The 16,019-nt window shown below is 40.1% G+C and overlaps 1 protein-coding gene across 4 annotated transcripts; it reads left to right on the top strand.

The window, feature by feature from the left end:
• The first annotated feature begins 528 nt into the window (after positions 1 to 528).
• On the top strand, positions 529 to 13,257 carry Znf75d (zinc finger protein 75D). Of its 4 annotated transcripts, XM_010613938.2 has the most exons (7): positions 529 to 656; positions 1,744 to 1,939; positions 2,425 to 2,957; positions 4,145 to 4,337; positions 5,116 to 5,207; positions 5,525 to 5,651; positions 11,346 to 13,255. In XM_010613938.2, the coding sequence occupies exons 2-7, from the start codon at positions 1,858 to 1,860 to the stop codon at positions 12,053 to 12,055; spliced, it is 1,737 nt and encodes a 578-aa protein (XP_010612240.1). In that variant the 5' UTR covers positions 529 to 656; positions 1,744 to 1,857; the 3' UTR covers positions 12,056 to 13,255. The 4 variants fall into 4 exon arrangements, with proteins under 4 accessions (XP_010612240.1, XP_010612241.1, XP_019061594.1 ...); XM_010613939.2 differs by lacking the exon at positions 1,744 to 1,939 and having other exon boundaries at positions 11,346 to 13,252; XM_019206049.2 differs by lacking the exons at positions 529 to 656; positions 1,744 to 1,939 and having other exon boundaries at positions 2,256 to 2,957; positions 11,346 to 13,252.
• The last annotated feature ends 2,762 nt before the right edge of the window (positions 13,258 to 16,019 follow it).

Genomic DNA, 16,019 nt, shown 5'->3' with positions numbered 1-16,019 from the left:
GGGAGAGAGAGAGAAATTGTTCTTCATCAGGCAAGGGCTCAAAGTCTCCTTGACAAGTCCAGAGTCTTGACAAGTTCAGAGTCTTGTCAACTCTTGCTCAAACTCTGGCTAGAACTCGGGAAGATGGAAACCAAAGTGTTGAGGGGGCTCCGACTTTATGAACCATATTCTTCCACGCACCCTGGGTAAAAAGGGCCACTTATTGACGGGAAGGCAGCAGGAACCATCTAGATGTGCAACACTTCGCAAATCTCTTATAGAAGACCTTTATACTAGGAGTCATCAGGCTACATCTCTCCTGGGTGACAGTTTGCAGGTCTCCTCCAGGTTTCCAGCGGGCCTAGAGACTAGGTGGCATTAAATCTTTCTTGCAACCCGGGCCAACTCAGAGCAGAAGGCCTAATTCTCCGTGATGGAAAGGACTCGCGAGGCTTTTCCACCCAAGGCTGGTAGAGGGAGGGAGATGACTGGGCGTGGCTGTCTCGAAGCTACCGGAAATGCATCTTTCTTTTTCCGGCTGGACTTCCATCCGCAGCCCTCCACCCGCAGCCCTCCACCCAAGATTGGCAAGTTGGGTCTTAGCGAGGTGGAAGGTTCAGGAGGGGGACTGACCTTTTGAGGCCCCTGCGTTCCCGAAACCCCAGCGCTTGCACTCGGTAAGCATCGCGCGCTTTTCCTGACATCGCCTCTGCGAGTGACTTGGGAGCGGAGTATCGCTCCGTAGGGCAGTGGGGAGGCGTGGTGAATTTATAATCGAGTTGAGGAAAAGGCCAGTGGCCTCCAAAGAAGCCAGGATTCTCGGAGGTAACCGAGAAGCTGATTTTACCTTTCTGTTCGGTCGGGGAGCCTCAGAGTGACACCGCTGCTCCTGCTAGTTACAGCCTTTGGAGCCGCTGGAGTGGCGGGGAGTGGGGGCGGGGCATAAGGCGCAGCTTTTTTTTTCAGTAGGCGGTGGCATTGTTGCTAGGCAGCAGGTTGACAAGAAAGCGGGCAGGACCTGTTCTCTGCGAGGCCCAAAGGCCACTTGTAACTTGCAGAAGCAGCTTCTTTGTACATTTTGTGCAAATGCATATAAATGGTGGAGCATACTCGTGGGCTGCGGGCATGCCTAGTGATTGGGGGCGTACCTGTGGCCTAGAAATTGTGGTGGGACTGAGGCGGTAACATTCACCACTGCTAAATGTGTCGATATCCACTGGCTTATGATCATAACACTGGAGAAGGGGTCATTCCAGCTTCTGCTGACACAGAAATCTGGGATGTGTCCCTTGTCTCTTGAGCCTGGATGGACAGCAAGGAGCCAACCATTTCTTTGAATATCCATGGCATCCCCCCAAAATTTTGTGACTGTTTCTGTGGATCACACGAGGGAGAATCAGGCTGTGAAGGCTATCTCAGCTTTGACGATTCGTGTAAAGTCCTCTCTTGAGAAAATGTAAGGAGAAGAGTTACGCTTACTCAGTCCCTTCTTGTCCATAAGAACCGTAATCATCACCATCTCTCTTTTTTTCTCAACATTTGGAATTCTTATAAACAAAGGCCAACTGTAAGTTTTTTCCAGTTAAAATAAACAAAGAATTTAAAATGCAGGTACAAATTTGTGCAATGCCCTTATCAGTCTTCCAAAAGAAGTGCACCCACCATCAAGTGCTGATGATCATATTGCCTAGTGGGAGGAAATTTGCTGAGAGCAATATTGTTATTTTTTTCCTTAATTTTGTCTCTGATCTTGTGATGTCCCAGTTTTTCTACTAGTATTAATACAATGGAAATGAGAATATCAGATGGTCCGTGAAGTAATGGCTTTAATCTTCATGAGAGGATGAAGCGACATCGAAGTTATTTTTCTACTGACTAATGGCTAAAGACATGGATGATCTGTTAAAATTTAGAGAAACTCAAATATGCCCTATTTGTGAAGATCAGATAGCAAACACAAGTTAAGTACTAGATCTCTCAAACTTTTTTCCCCACCAACTTTTCCTAAGCTGCTAAGACAAAGGTGGCTGGGGGGATATAAGGCATAATTGGACATTTGTCCTCTATAAATTGTGCTTTGCTTCAAAATTGAGTAACAAAGAAAAGGAGAGCAACATACCTCCTTAAATAATCTATCATAGTGAGTGTCCTAATACTTGGCGGTTTATTTTTTAATTAAATTTATTTATTTATTTATTTATTTATTTATTTATTTATTTATGTTTGGTTTTTTGAACCAGGGTCTCACTGTTTAGTTCAGGCTGGCTTTGAACTCACTATATACTCCAGGCTGGCTTCAGACTTGTGGTAATCCTCCTGCCTCAGCCTCCTAAATGCTGGCAGTTAGTTTTAAAGGGGAAGTAAGGCAGACACTTCTCTCTTCATTTAATATGTGCCATATGACTTTCTCCTTGACATGTACTTTCCTTTTCTCCTCTCCCTTAGTGCTCTTGGAAAGAAGATCCATTCACTGGTTTTGTAGCAAACCTAATGGGGCTTCAATTGTCACAGGTGGCACCAATGGGGTGTCAGTGTCACATGCAGGAGTAAAACTGTTGCTAGACAAAATGATGACCAGTGAGTTGAAGGAGGATGCATGTTTGAAACCCCACATGGGGGCTGTTTGGGAGACTAATGGATCTGTGAAAGACAGCTCCAGTCAGAGTAAGCAAAACAGCCTACAAATAAAACATCTTTGTCCTGAGAGTGCTCGCCAGCACTTCCGGAGCTTCTGTTTTCGTGAAGCACCTGGACCGCTAGAGGCTGTCAGTCAACTTCAGGAATTATGCCATCAGTGGCTGAGGCCAGAGATCCACTCAAAAGAGCAGATCTTGGAACTGCTGGTGCTAGAGCAGTTCCTGACCATTCTGCCCAGGGAGATCCAGAACTGGGTGCAGAAGCATCATCCACAGAACATCAGACAGGCTGTGGTCCTGGTAGAATGCTTGCAGAGAGAATCGGGTGGAACAAAGAATGAGGTGAGAAGAAAGATTCCTTATACGGTATGTACAATGAAATAGTATAGGGGTAGATATGTCTGGGTGGGGCCTTATCAGGGAATGAGATGCATTAAGTCACATTTCTCTTGCTCTGCTAGGAGAGCCAGGCAGGATCTGAAATCACAGTCGTGCAGCAAATAGTCCACAGGTTTCAGAATTGCTGGTAGAGTCTTTCCTAGCTTTAGAGGGGGGAAAAGTGCATTTTCCCCCTCTTTAGGGTCGGGATGAATTGACAGTGGTGGGCCTAGTCTGGCATGGATAAGGAGACAAGACCTGAGTTCTGAGGAACAGAAATAAAAGAGAAGAAGGAGTTGGAAAGTGGGAAAGGTTTCAAAAGCTGGATGGTGCTTACAGAGACCAAAGAAAAGTGAGGGTAGCAAACAGAAGTATAAATCAAACAACTCTGGGTAGACTGCAAAGGAAGAGAAGAAATGAAAACAAAAAGGGAAACAATGATATGCACAGAAGGGAATGCCAACACACGAATGGAGGGAATCAGGATGCTGGGAGCTTGTATCTTCTATAGCAGGAGCACAGGCCTTTGGGTTGGGAGAAAAAGCCTCCACTGCCCTCACATAGAGGGAGCGCCTGTCCTTGGCACTGCTAGTGACTGGGGAACCAACGTAGGCCATTGGGAGATGGCAGCATCCTACCTCTCCTCAGCAGCCCACCTTGCCACCTTGAAGATAAGGCAGAGCATATTTTTGGTGTCTTGCTGCAAACAAGTCATCCTCTTTCCCCATAACATCCTTTCTTGGCTATAAAAAGGTTGAAAAATCTGGTTGACAGGAAAACTTAAATTTAATTCCCTATCTTTTAGAGAAAATTCAAAGACAAAAATCCACTAAGGCAGGGATCCAAGTCAAGAAAGCAAGCCAAGAAAAGCAGTGTGAGAATAGATAACCTTCCCAAACCTGCCAGTGGCTTGAACTGTGACTTTGTCTACAGGGATGGGGGCTGTTGGGTTGGGGAGGCTGGAAGTAGTCAGCATTTTCCTTTTTATATTAATTTTCCCATATTCTGTGTATAGTTCTTTTTGAGAGCATAGTGATACAATATCTCATTAGTCTTTTTTATTACTTCCCAAATCTGGGCCCTACTCCCTCTGCCACCTCCCCTAAACCAAAAGCAAGTTCTGTGCTAATGAGGATGGGGATTATTTCTAGGTCACAGCCCATGAGCTGGGAAAGGTGGCAGTGCTCTTGGGAGGAACAGCAGTGGCCCCAGGCTTCAAGTGGAAGCCAGCAGAGCCCCAACTAATGGGTGTGTTCCAGAAAGAATGTTGCTGTACTTACCAGGTACTACAGGAACTGCTGGGCTGGCATACTCACAAAGAAATCCAGCCTGTATATAACAGAGGTAAGGAGCTTCATAATATTTCTCCTTGGAGCTGTGATAGCAGTTGGCTCAACTAGAATGGTGTGCAGTGATGACGAACCTTTTAAGCTTTCAGAGATAACAGCCCACTGCAGCTGCCATAGGTTCGCCACCTCCTGTGTAGGAGATTTGCAGGTGACCGTTATGCTTCCTGGGTGGGAATGTAGCAGGTAGCTAAAGGTTGGAGTTGGTTTGAGTTGCAACAATTATCCAAGAGACAGAACCCTGATATTTACACCATGATCTTTGCTCCATAGAAATATGAGAGGAAAGGACAATGGAACATGGACACGTGGGGCCCTCATACTTTTGTAAGTGGCAGGAGAAATTTAGAGCAGGAATGTGCTGTCAAGTGGCAGAATGTGAAGAATATGATGTACCAAGAAAAAATAAGATAAGATAAAAATCTCCTGTATTTATTACTGTACACCAGAGGACCCAAATCCCTTCATTTTCAAATACCGCTAATTCTTGTCCAGCTTAATGAATAATTTGTGTGATTTAATATATTTTATAGATTTTCTTTTATTAATTTACCTCATGAAATCTGGAGAAATAGTAATCTGGAGGACTGGCTCCAGGAGTGGTGGACATATGCTTTCTATTTCCCGTGAGAGGACCACTTCTGGACATCAATCATGTGTTTGTCCCAGTGATCCATCTTTACCAAAGGTGTCCTGATATTATGTATTTTAGAAATCAGTTTAGGATGTTCATAAACAGAAAAGAGAAATTTTCTCTGGCTCTTTTCCACCCACAGCTGTGCACACTCCACAGATTTTAGGCCTTTCTGGGCAGAAAAGCACCACACACTGGAAGATGGCATCTGAGCTCATCTTGCCTGAGTCCCAGGTGAGCTGTACTTTCTAGCTTTTTCAGGTGGCCCTGTTTCTGCTCTTCCCTGCTGCCTATTACTTGTTCTGCCCTGCAGATATTCTACAGTGTCCTAGCCCCAATTATTCTCCAGGAAACTCGTGAATGGGAATTAGATACCTCCCAGGCCGTTTACTGATCTGCTTGGCTCCTTCCTTTCTGCCATCTCACTCCCCCACCCCAAATCTTGTACTGTTAATTTCTTCGGCATCTGTCCTACCATATAATTCAGAAATGGGTGATTAGCAGTCTTCTGCGGTGGCAGGTACTAAACTAAAACCCATTCCCTTCTTTAGAGTCTGTTGACATTTGAAGATGTGGCCGTGTATTTTTCTGAAGAAGAATGGCAGTTACTGGACCCTAATCAGAAGGCTCTCTACAATGATGTAATGCAGGATACCTATGAGACTGCCTCCTTTCTAGGTAAAGATTTTTCCTTCTCTTTGTGTACAAGTTGAGTAATATGTTGTGTTCTCAGGTTATGGAAATTGCACCCCTCCGTTCCAGCAGCTGGTTGTTCTCAGCCTGATAATGTGGGGGAAAGGGGAAGTATATCCAGATAATTTTTAATAAATATGCATGTGTCGCTTCCTTATTCTAAATAGAATTGATCCGTCACACCCTGGCTCTCACTCTGTAAACTTGCTTTTGCCTTATCTTTTCCATCGCAGTAAAGGGTACAAGCGTTTACCCAGCTGCTCAGGCCAGAAACCTCAGTCACCCTGTACAACAGTCTTTCTCTTATACTCCACAGCTCATCTATCAGCACATCTTCTTCACTCTGTCTTCACAATATATCCTGAATCCAACCATATCCCAGCCTCTTCCAATTTCGATACCCTAGTCTAAGCCACTCTACTCTCTAATCGAGTCTGTCTTCAGTAACACTGGATTCCCATTCCACATATCATTTGTGCCTGTCTTCCTTAGGCTTACTGCCTAACTTCCTCATTTCATATTCACCCATGTCCGCAGTGGAGTATAAATAAGTTATTGATCCAAGACTTTGCCCAGTTAAACATTTGGAAATTTAAAAAGAATAAAAGTCAGTTACTCTTCCTGAAAATAATATGGAATTAAAACGTCAGTATATGACTTCAAAATTTTATTCTCAAAGCATTATTGCTGCACTTTAAAGTTAAAGTGATCTATTTGGAGCAAGGAGAAGAACCATAAATCCAAAGTCTCCAAGAATTCACGGACAGTCTTAGCGATTTCCTATAGGTAAGTATATGCATGAGAAAAGGAGAAATGTTTTTGGATAGAAACCTTTACTTGACTTTAACGTTTTAAGATTCTGTTCCTGTATTTTTAATTAAAGTTTTTATTGAGGACATTTTAGATTCACACGCAGATTAAAATGTAATATACAGAAAACCTATGTACACATCACTCAGTTTCCTGTAATAACTTTTGCAAAAGTACTATATTACAAGCAGATACTGCTACTGATGTAACCTACTGATCTTATTCACATTTCCTCAGTTTTACTTGAATTAATTTGTGTGCGTGTGTGTGTGTGTGTGTGTGTGTGTATTAGTTCTATATGCTCCCCCCACACCCCGTACCAGGGATCGAACTGAGGACCTTGCGCTTGAGAGGCGGGGGCAGTGCCACTGAGCTAAATCCCAGGCTCAGTTCTATATGCCTCTATCACATGTAGATTTGTGCATTCACCACTGTAGTCAGGATATAATCAAAATCCATTACCATATGGATCCCTCTATTGCCTTTTTATATTAGAACCTACTTTCCTATCACATCACAGTAAGTCATACCATTAATATGTTTTACATTTTAAAATTTTGCTATTTGAAAAATTTTATATGGGTAGAATTATAAAATATGTAGCTTTTTCAAATTTATAGTTCCCTGGAAATTCATTTAAGTTGTTGCATATATCAACACTTCATTTCTTTCTAATTGTTGAGTAGCATTCCCTATCACTGTTTAAACATTCACTCACTGAAAGATATCTGGCTTGGGCTGGGGTTGTAACTCAGTGGCACCGCACTTGCCTTGCAAGAGCAAGGTCCTGAGTTGGATCCCCTGTACCGGAAAAAAAAAAAAAAAAAAAAAAAAAAAAGATATGTGGCTCTATCTTTTGGCTATTTGAATATAGCTGCTAATACATTTATGTACAGGTTTGTCTGTAAGGTTGAATTTGTCTGGGGTAAGTATTTCAAGGGTACAATTGCTGGTTCATATGATAATTACATGTTTAATTTATAGGAAATCACCAAACTGTTTTCCATATGGCTGTAGCATTACACTCCCTCTAACAATATATGAGCAATTCAGTTTTTCTAAATCTTTGCTTAGTGTCAGTATGTTTTATACTTTTAGCCATTCTGATAGGTGTGTAGTGATACCACATTATGGTTTTGATTTGCATTTCCCTGTTGTTAAAGATGTTTTATATCTTTTCATGTACTTATTTGCCATCTCTGTATCCTCTTCACTGAAATACCTTTTGCCCATATTTTATTTGGACTTTTCAACTACCGAGTTTGAGTGTTCTTTGTATTCTAGATTCCAATACTTTGTCCGTTGTATGGTTTACTGTCAGTTTCTTGCCGTGGTTTTCCATAGAGTAAAGTTTTCATTTTTATGAGGACCAGTTTTTTTCTATTATACATCGTGAGTTTGGTGTCAAGTCTAGAACTCTGATTAGCTTTGCCCTAGATCCCTATGATTTTCTTCTAAAACTTTTATATAGTTTTTATGTTTTACATTTAACTCCATGATCCATTTTGATTTAATTTTATATAAGGTATGATGAGGTTTAGGTTGGGGTTCTTTTTGCCTGTGGAATTCCAATTGCTTTAACATCATTTGTCATTTGTTGAATTGCTCCATTGAACTATTTTTGTGCTTTTTAGCAAGGATAAGTTGGGCATGTTTGTGTATTTCTAAACTATTCCATTGAGCTATATGTCTCCCTTTCTGAATATTACACTCTCTTGATTATTGCAGTGATATCATAATCCTTAATAGCTGTTGAGCAGAGTGATTTCCCCTATTTTATTCTCCTTTTAGCCATGGTAGGGCCAGTGCCTTTCTACATAAATTTTAGAGTTAGCTTCTAAACTAAACTTTGTTTAGATTTTTGTCTGAAATTACATTAAACCTATACACATCAATTTGAAGATTGATGCCTAATTAGTTAGGTCTTCTTTGATGTTTTTCATCAGCTTTTTATAATTTTCATTTTATATATACTCTACAGTTTTAAACTATATGTCTAAGATTTTCATTTTCTTTGGAATAATCATAAATGATGCTATTTTAAATTTTGCTTTATGCATATTTACTGTTTTTGTACAGAAATGCCATGGATCTTGTATCTTGTGACTATCCTGAATTTGTTTAGTAATTTCTAAGTCTTTTTATTTGTAGATTTCATGGGATTTCCTACATAGGCAATTATACAATCAAGAATGCTTCTTATTTCTTTTACTTGCCTTATTACACCAGATCTAACTTCTAGTACTATATTCAATTAAAGTGACAAGAGAAGACTTCCTTGCCTTGTTCTCAGTTTTAGCATGAAAACATTCAGTCTTTTATCATTGCCTGTGTTGTTAGCACTGGGCTTTTTATTGAGATTCTTTATCAACTTGATATAATTCCTAACTTTATGAATTTTTATCATGAATGGATGTGGGACTTTGTAAAATAATTTTTCTATGTCAATTCATAGCAGCATATTCTGTTCCTTCTTTAGTTTGTTGAAATGGTGGATTATGCTTATTTTCAGATGATGAACAAGACTTGTACACATGTAATAAACTCTTGTTATAGTATATAATTCAGTTGCATTAAGTTAATTAAAAATTTGTTGTCAATTTTTGTATTTAAATTTGTAGGAGATGCTAGCCTATAATTTTATTTTTAGTACTGTCTGTATGGTTTTGGTATCAGCATAATACTGGTCTTATAAAATGAATTGGGTAGTGTTTCCTTTTCTTTTCTGGAAGAGATTATAAATAATTGTTGTTAATTCTTTTTTTTTCTCATTGAGTTTATTGGTATATTTTAGGTATACAGTACAGTTACATCCATTATTGGGATCTTGTACCTTTACATGAGAGGTCTTGGTTCTCATTTTTTCCCTTTGTCCCTGCCCTCCCTTCGCCCCTTGTTGTTAATTCTTTACCTATTTGGTAGAATCCTCCAGAGGCACCATTTGGACCTAGAGTGCTTTTTTAGGGGGAGATTTTAAATTATGAATTATTTTTAATGGTCTTACTGCTCTTCAGGTTGTCTCTTTCATATTGGTTGCATTCTGGTAGTTGTCAAGGAATTGTTCTATTACTAACTTTTTAAATTCATAAACATCAAGTTCAGAGTACAACGCTACCTTGGTTTACAAACTTAATTTGTTTTATGATTTTGAGGAAGATGGCTGTAGTTGTGCTTGTCACCTGATGCAGGGTTTGTGAATGTAAGCAAAATTTTGCCAAACACTTAAATTTGTGAACTGAATTGCTTGCAAACAGAAGCATTCATGAACCAAGGTATTACTATCCTCACTTATTATATTTTAATTGCTGCAGAGTATGTAGTGATATACTCCCCTCCATGCCTCCCTATCTTTCTTTCTGTCTTTTATCTTGCTTTATGATGAGGCTTCACTATTTTACTCAGGTGGCCTTGAACTGGTGATTCTCCTGGATCAGCCTCTTTAATAGCTGGGACTATAGGCTACGGCATTCTTGATATTGGTGATCTGTTTTGTTTGACTGTGATTTCTGCTCTTATTTTTTTTTTATTTCTCCCTTTCAGCCTGCTTTGGATTTATTTTCCTTTTTGTATAATTTCTTGAAGTAGGAACTTAGAAGACTGATTTGAGACCTTTCCTTTTTTACTATTGTGAGCACTTACAGCTACAGATTTTCCTCTGATAACACTTAACTGGGTTTTGTATATTTTGTTATACTTTCTTGTCATTCAATTCTATTTTAAATTTTCCTTCGAACTGTGGATTACTTAGAAATGGGTTTTTTATTTACATATGTATTTAGATTTCCCATTTTTGTTTTTGATTTCTAGTTTGATTATATTTTCTGTCAGAATTGTCTTTCTCACTGAAGTGATTGTTTTGGTTCTTTGATGAATACTTTTTTCATTGCATCCTAATTCTTGTGTATATTACATTAAAAGTCTGCATCATATCAAATATTTTATTTTAAATGCTTAAATTAAATATTTACTGATACAAACTAAATGTTGGCGTGCAAAGTCTTCTGACTTTTATGGAATATGCTTCCAATGACAGTTTTAACTTTCAGAACTTTTGTGACATTAACTTTGGTTTATATGGTACAGCTAGGGCTCCCATGGGTCCCAGCTGGTGTTGCCTGAGGTGTAGAAGGCGTTTCCCTTGACCAGGGTGTCTCTCAGAGGTGAAGGGGAATTAAGACCCATAGAGATGAAGAGGCTTCCTAAGCCAGGCCACTTGTGTCTGCTTCACTCTTACTAGCTGTGCTCCTTCCCTCTAGATCTCTTGTTGAAGGGAGGAAGTCTCACGTCTATGATGTTAAAGAGGCTTCCAATTTTCATTGATTTGGCTGAATGTTTCTTGCTAGTTCTGCTTGTATATCTTGATCTGTTTCAACTAGGGTTGGGGAAACTCTCCAGCCCAGTATGGAAGGCAGGTATCTCTCCTGGCTGTGTACTGTTGACCGATTCCAGGTTTGTCCCCTTGTATCTGGTCTGCCAGTTGTATCTGGTTTGCCTGATGTTGTCAGAAGTTTTCCCAGTCAGGCTGTGGAAGGAATAAGAATCCCTGGATCTGAGTTAACTTCGTATGCTGGATGTTGGGGTATAAAATATCCTGCTGTGTCATTTTTCCATTTCTGATATCCCAAATGAGTTTGCATTCTTCTCAATTTTTAGAATTCTCTTTTGGTTATTTATGCATTATTTAATGGGTTTGTTGTTGTGCCTTGAAGGGAGGCTCAGGGAGCGATAGATTTATGCCATTTTGTCAGACTAAACCAAAGTCACTTGTTTGCTGTATTTTAAAAAGCAGTCATTATTGCTATTTCTCTCTATTCGTGTAGTTTCACAGTATGGGAAACAGATGTTTGATTCTTCTATTTGTTCTAACAGGGTTAAAGCTCAAAAATGACACCAGAAATGATCAGCCTAAATCTGTTTCTGCATCAGAAATACAAGCACCAGAACGCAAAGTATCAACGAAGACCAGAATGAAAGTTGCCCAGAAAACAGCAGCCAAGGAAAATCATGGTGATACATGCAGGGTAGAGAAACACAGTCGAGGTTTTCCAACAAAAAAGAGAAAGAAACTTTCAACTTGTAAACAAAAGCTTCCAAAACTTAGGGATCTTCACAGGAAGGGTCACACAGGGGAGAGACCATTTAAGTGTCAGGAATGTGGGAAAAGCTTCAGAGTTAGCTCTGACCTTATTAAGCACCAGAGAATTCACACTGAAGAGAAGCCCTATAAATGTCAACAATGTGATAGGAGGTTTAGATGGAGTTCAGATCTTAATAAGCACTTCATGGCACATCAGGGAATAAAACCTTATAGATGCTCATGGTGTGGGAAAAGCTTCAGTCACAACACAAATCTCCACACACACCAAAGAATTCACACAGGAGAGAAGCCTTTTAAGTGTCATGAATGTGGAAAAAGATTTATTCAGAACTCCCACCTTATTAAACACCAGAGAACCCACACAGGTGAGCAGCCTTATACTTGTAGCATGTGCAATAGAAACTTTAGCAGACGGTCAAGCCTTCTTAGACACCAGAAACTGCACAGAAGAAGGGAAGCATGTCCAGTACCTCCAGTCTGAGGAAAGTTACCATATAGAATAACAGAGCTAGTAAAAGATTATAAAATTGTGAGGTGCTCAATAATAGGAATATGTTATCCACAGAAATTTGGAATAGATAATGTGTCCTGCAGCACAGAAATAAACTTATGCTGTCTATTTATTCAGCATTGTATCTTTGGTGCTTAGCGTAAGACCGATACATAAATTATTTACAAGTAAAAGAATGAAAATGTAAATATAGCTCTTTGTTTATATGTATTCATCTGATTATTCAGAGCTTACACCCTCAGTGTTATAAGTTTTTCGGGTATTAGGTGCTGGGTAAATGTGTGATGGGCATGGATCCTGCTCATGCTTCAGTTTTTCTCGGGTGAGATGGAAAATACGGGTAGACAAGGTCATCTGAAGAATTACTAAGATTGGGACAGTCTCAGTGGTTATGATTCTATCCGTACTGACAGCCAAGCCCAGGTCTCAGGGAACTTTATCCTGGGACAGAAAGAGAATTACATGTTTGCCCTGGTGGAAGTATCTAATCTTCTCAATACAGGCTTATAGAATGAAATGATAAGGGACATGGTCTGGGTCCTCATCCAGGTTTCTTTTTGTGGAAAGCACAAGGCGGTGGTGAATGGCTTTTGTGGATTTTGATTATGTGCACAAGAAGCTTTTAAATTGGTGTGTACTGCTCCAGGGCCTAGAGAAAGATACATTTTTTTGACTGCTCAATTATCCATATACCTGAATGCTCTGCTGGAAAGTGAGCATTTAGTTTACTGAAAATGGCAAGGAATGCCCTGGGGCTTCTTAGCCTTGGTGCACATTTGATACCAGGAGGAAATATCTAGAAATACCTTAACAAAGTAAGGCATGTGCCTTAGGATTATGGTCTCAGTTGGAACCACGCCAGATGGGAACTTTGCTGATGTTTTTTCTTCCTTCTCAGTTGATTACCTTTTAGCTAAAGAGTGTGCTATCAATAAAAGTTGGAAGGCATGGATTTATAACTGTCAGAACCTGGTTTATGATACTGACCAAGGCTTCTGAATATTTATTTAGTATTTCATAAAATTTTACTTTCTAATGAAAACGGCACATTTCACATTAAATTTAAGCAAACAAAACTCCTTTGATTCTAAAACATCCAGAAGTTGCCAGTGTTCAATTATTTAGATTAGACGTTTTCAGATATATTTCTAGGAAGAGATCATTCGGAGCTTGTTTTCCAATTTGTAAAATTGGGATAGTGATTTTTACCTCTTAGGGCTGCTATAAATTTTCCATAAACACTTGGAACATTCTGCCTTCATCTTTCACCTAGTTAATTAGAAAATAAAATAAACTTTGTGTGCTTGTTCAGCTTTTCCACGTACCTAATGAGTTTTTCATCTTTTCCAGCTGGTTTTTAGGATGGTCAGAGGGATACCCTTCTGGTGTGATGTTCCATTCGAGACATGCTCCTCTATAATCAGCATTAAACAACAAGCTGATGTCCCAGTTCAGCTACATACACTGCTTTTAACAGAACCAAAATATACTAGCAACCCTTGATTTGAGATGCCTGAAAATGGAGGGGAAATGATAGCTAGGGGTAGAAATTTTTTAGACAATATATATGCTATTAGGCACATTCTCAGTCTAATGAAAGGGCTACTGAAAAGAGTGGAAGAGGTTAGAGGCTATAAAAAATGGCTACTAAAAAAATAATGAAAGAGCTAAACCAAGAGGAAGAAGTGTCCCAGGAGAAAAGGATCGCATTATACTTCCAGAGGCTTGAAGATGGACACCCCACCCCCACCTCTTCCAGAACGGAGGTTGTGCCCTTGGAACTAAGAAGGGAAAATTTAACTTCCTGTAGAGGACTCCACTCTCTTGGTGTGGATCCACATATATTTGCGTTCTATATGTGTATTATCCTACCACAATTCAAAGCACATTCATTTATTAATGCAGCTTTTGGAAAGGATTAACTCAAAAATCAAAATACTACAACAGTGGAGCTAGTAGTTACTGCCACTCATGATATTCATCTACAACCCTGAAAGTGGGTCAGCAGAAAGGACAACCCATTTTCACAAACCCTGCTATAATACTTTTGTCTTGAAAGCTCATCTTGGAGGTCTTCATGTATACTGGCATAATTTTCATGAATTATGATCATGAGTAGGGAACATGGATCCAGTCTTGAGAGAGAAATGATTTTAAGGCAAGTGATAGGAAGTGATTAGATTTAGATGTTCCTGGGGAGAAATAGGATGAGAACTGAGGTCACTATTTAAATAGAGGCTCCAGGAGGAAAGACATTTTCACTGTAAAGTTGTGGAACAGGATTTAGAATTCAGGGATCCTGGCTGACTCATCAGAATCTACTCTTCTCTTTCAGCCCTCTGACAGTCTTCCAGGGCCCCATTCCTCATGTATATCTTACTGTCTTATGAAGCCTTCACTATCTTAGAAAAAGAAGGAAACATGCATCTGTGGAGATATAGACACTAAGGAATAAGATGGTGGGGTGAGATAAAGGGAGAGAGATTAATTTACTTTCCACCTCTGACACCTCCCCACCATATGGCTAAGAGATGTGAACTCCATGGCCTTTCTGAGGACACAATAGGAAAACAGTATGCAAAAGCTCAGGGGCTAGAGGAGTAAACAATTCATTCAGGGGACAGAGTAAAGAAATGTGTGCTCCAACTCCAGATCACCTATGCAGAGACTGAATCAAGGAAGTAAAAGCTTACTTGAACCAGATGTGAGGGATGTGGGTTCATATTCCAACATCTCTGCTCCAGGAAGATAGGACGAGGAAGAGCAAAAGAGTACTTTTCCACTCAGCTGTACATTTGTAAGGCGTGAGGTTGGATGACAAGGGCTTAGGGAGCAGAATACTACTGTTTGCTGTAGCTGAGGGACAAGAGCATATTGGTGGGTTAAAGCCTGCTCATACCTGACACTCTCCCTTCCAGCAAATAGTGTTGTGGCATTTACCCATGGCTCTGTTTCAGTCCCTTCCAACTCATCTCTCCCTTTTCCTCCTTCACTTCCTTGTTCCCTCTGTTACCAGATTTTGGGGTGCAGGAGTCTCCTATAGAAGTGATTTCTAGGTTTGTTCTGTCTTGAACAAAGAATTAAATGAAACAAGCATAAATAGTGGCAAATTTTCACATTTATTAAAGGTAGGAAAAAACAGAAGGGTGGGGGATAAATGGGCTCTACTGATCAAGAGTGGGCCAACTAAAAGGAACAAGGGAGGAAAAAAATATATATCCTACATCATAGGATGGGCTACCAGAAGAGAAATGATAGTGAGTGCTTAAGGGCAACTGTCCCTTTTTTATATTTCCCACTCTGGCATCACATCAGGTCGTCCTATCAAAAACCTGCTTGAGTTCTCACAAGTTCACATGCAGGGCTCTGAGAATTGTTCATACACATGTCTCCCAGGGATTTTGCCATGCCTCCTTTCCCAGCCAGTTTTAGCCACACCCTGTCTTTCTGCCTCACCTCTGCCACATTCCAAGCCTGATGCTGCCATTTTGCCAGTTGCATTCCCTCTGAGCAGGAAAGGAGGAGATACTCATGAACAGGGTTCAATGAGTGTTACTGTGTTCTCTTTCCCAGAAGAATGAACATAAGAACTAAGCATGGGTAGGTGGGTTTGGGGAGGAGAAAAAGGAACAAAATGGAATCGTGATCTAATTTTTATCAAGAGATGTAAATGTTTTCCTTGCTTGCTAGCTCCTCTCTTTTCTTAAAATACATTAAATGGCAGGTAGGTGGGCATAGTTATGACTATGTTGAGAAGAAAGTTGCTTCTAATTAGAAAACTCCATACAAAAGTCCAGTTCCTGGTTTATCATTGATATGCAGTCACTGCTAAGACCTCCCATTCTGCTTTTTGTCCCCCCCACCCCGTGCTACCTGCTCTTTACTACCATTATGGGTTCAGGCAAGTGAAAAAGCTATGGAAAACGGTACATGG

Source organism: Fukomys damarensis, unplaced genomic scaffold, assembly GCF_012274545.1.
Source record: "Fukomys damarensis isolate Sample0158 unplaced genomic scaffold, DMR_v1.0_HiC HiC_scaffold_39, whole genome shotgun sequence".
Lineage (NCBI taxonomy): Eukaryota > Metazoa > Chordata > Mammalia > Rodentia > Bathyergidae > Fukomys > Fukomys damarensis.
Note: the sequence above shows the minus strand (reverse complement) of the source record. Positions and strands in the feature narration are given on the sequence as shown.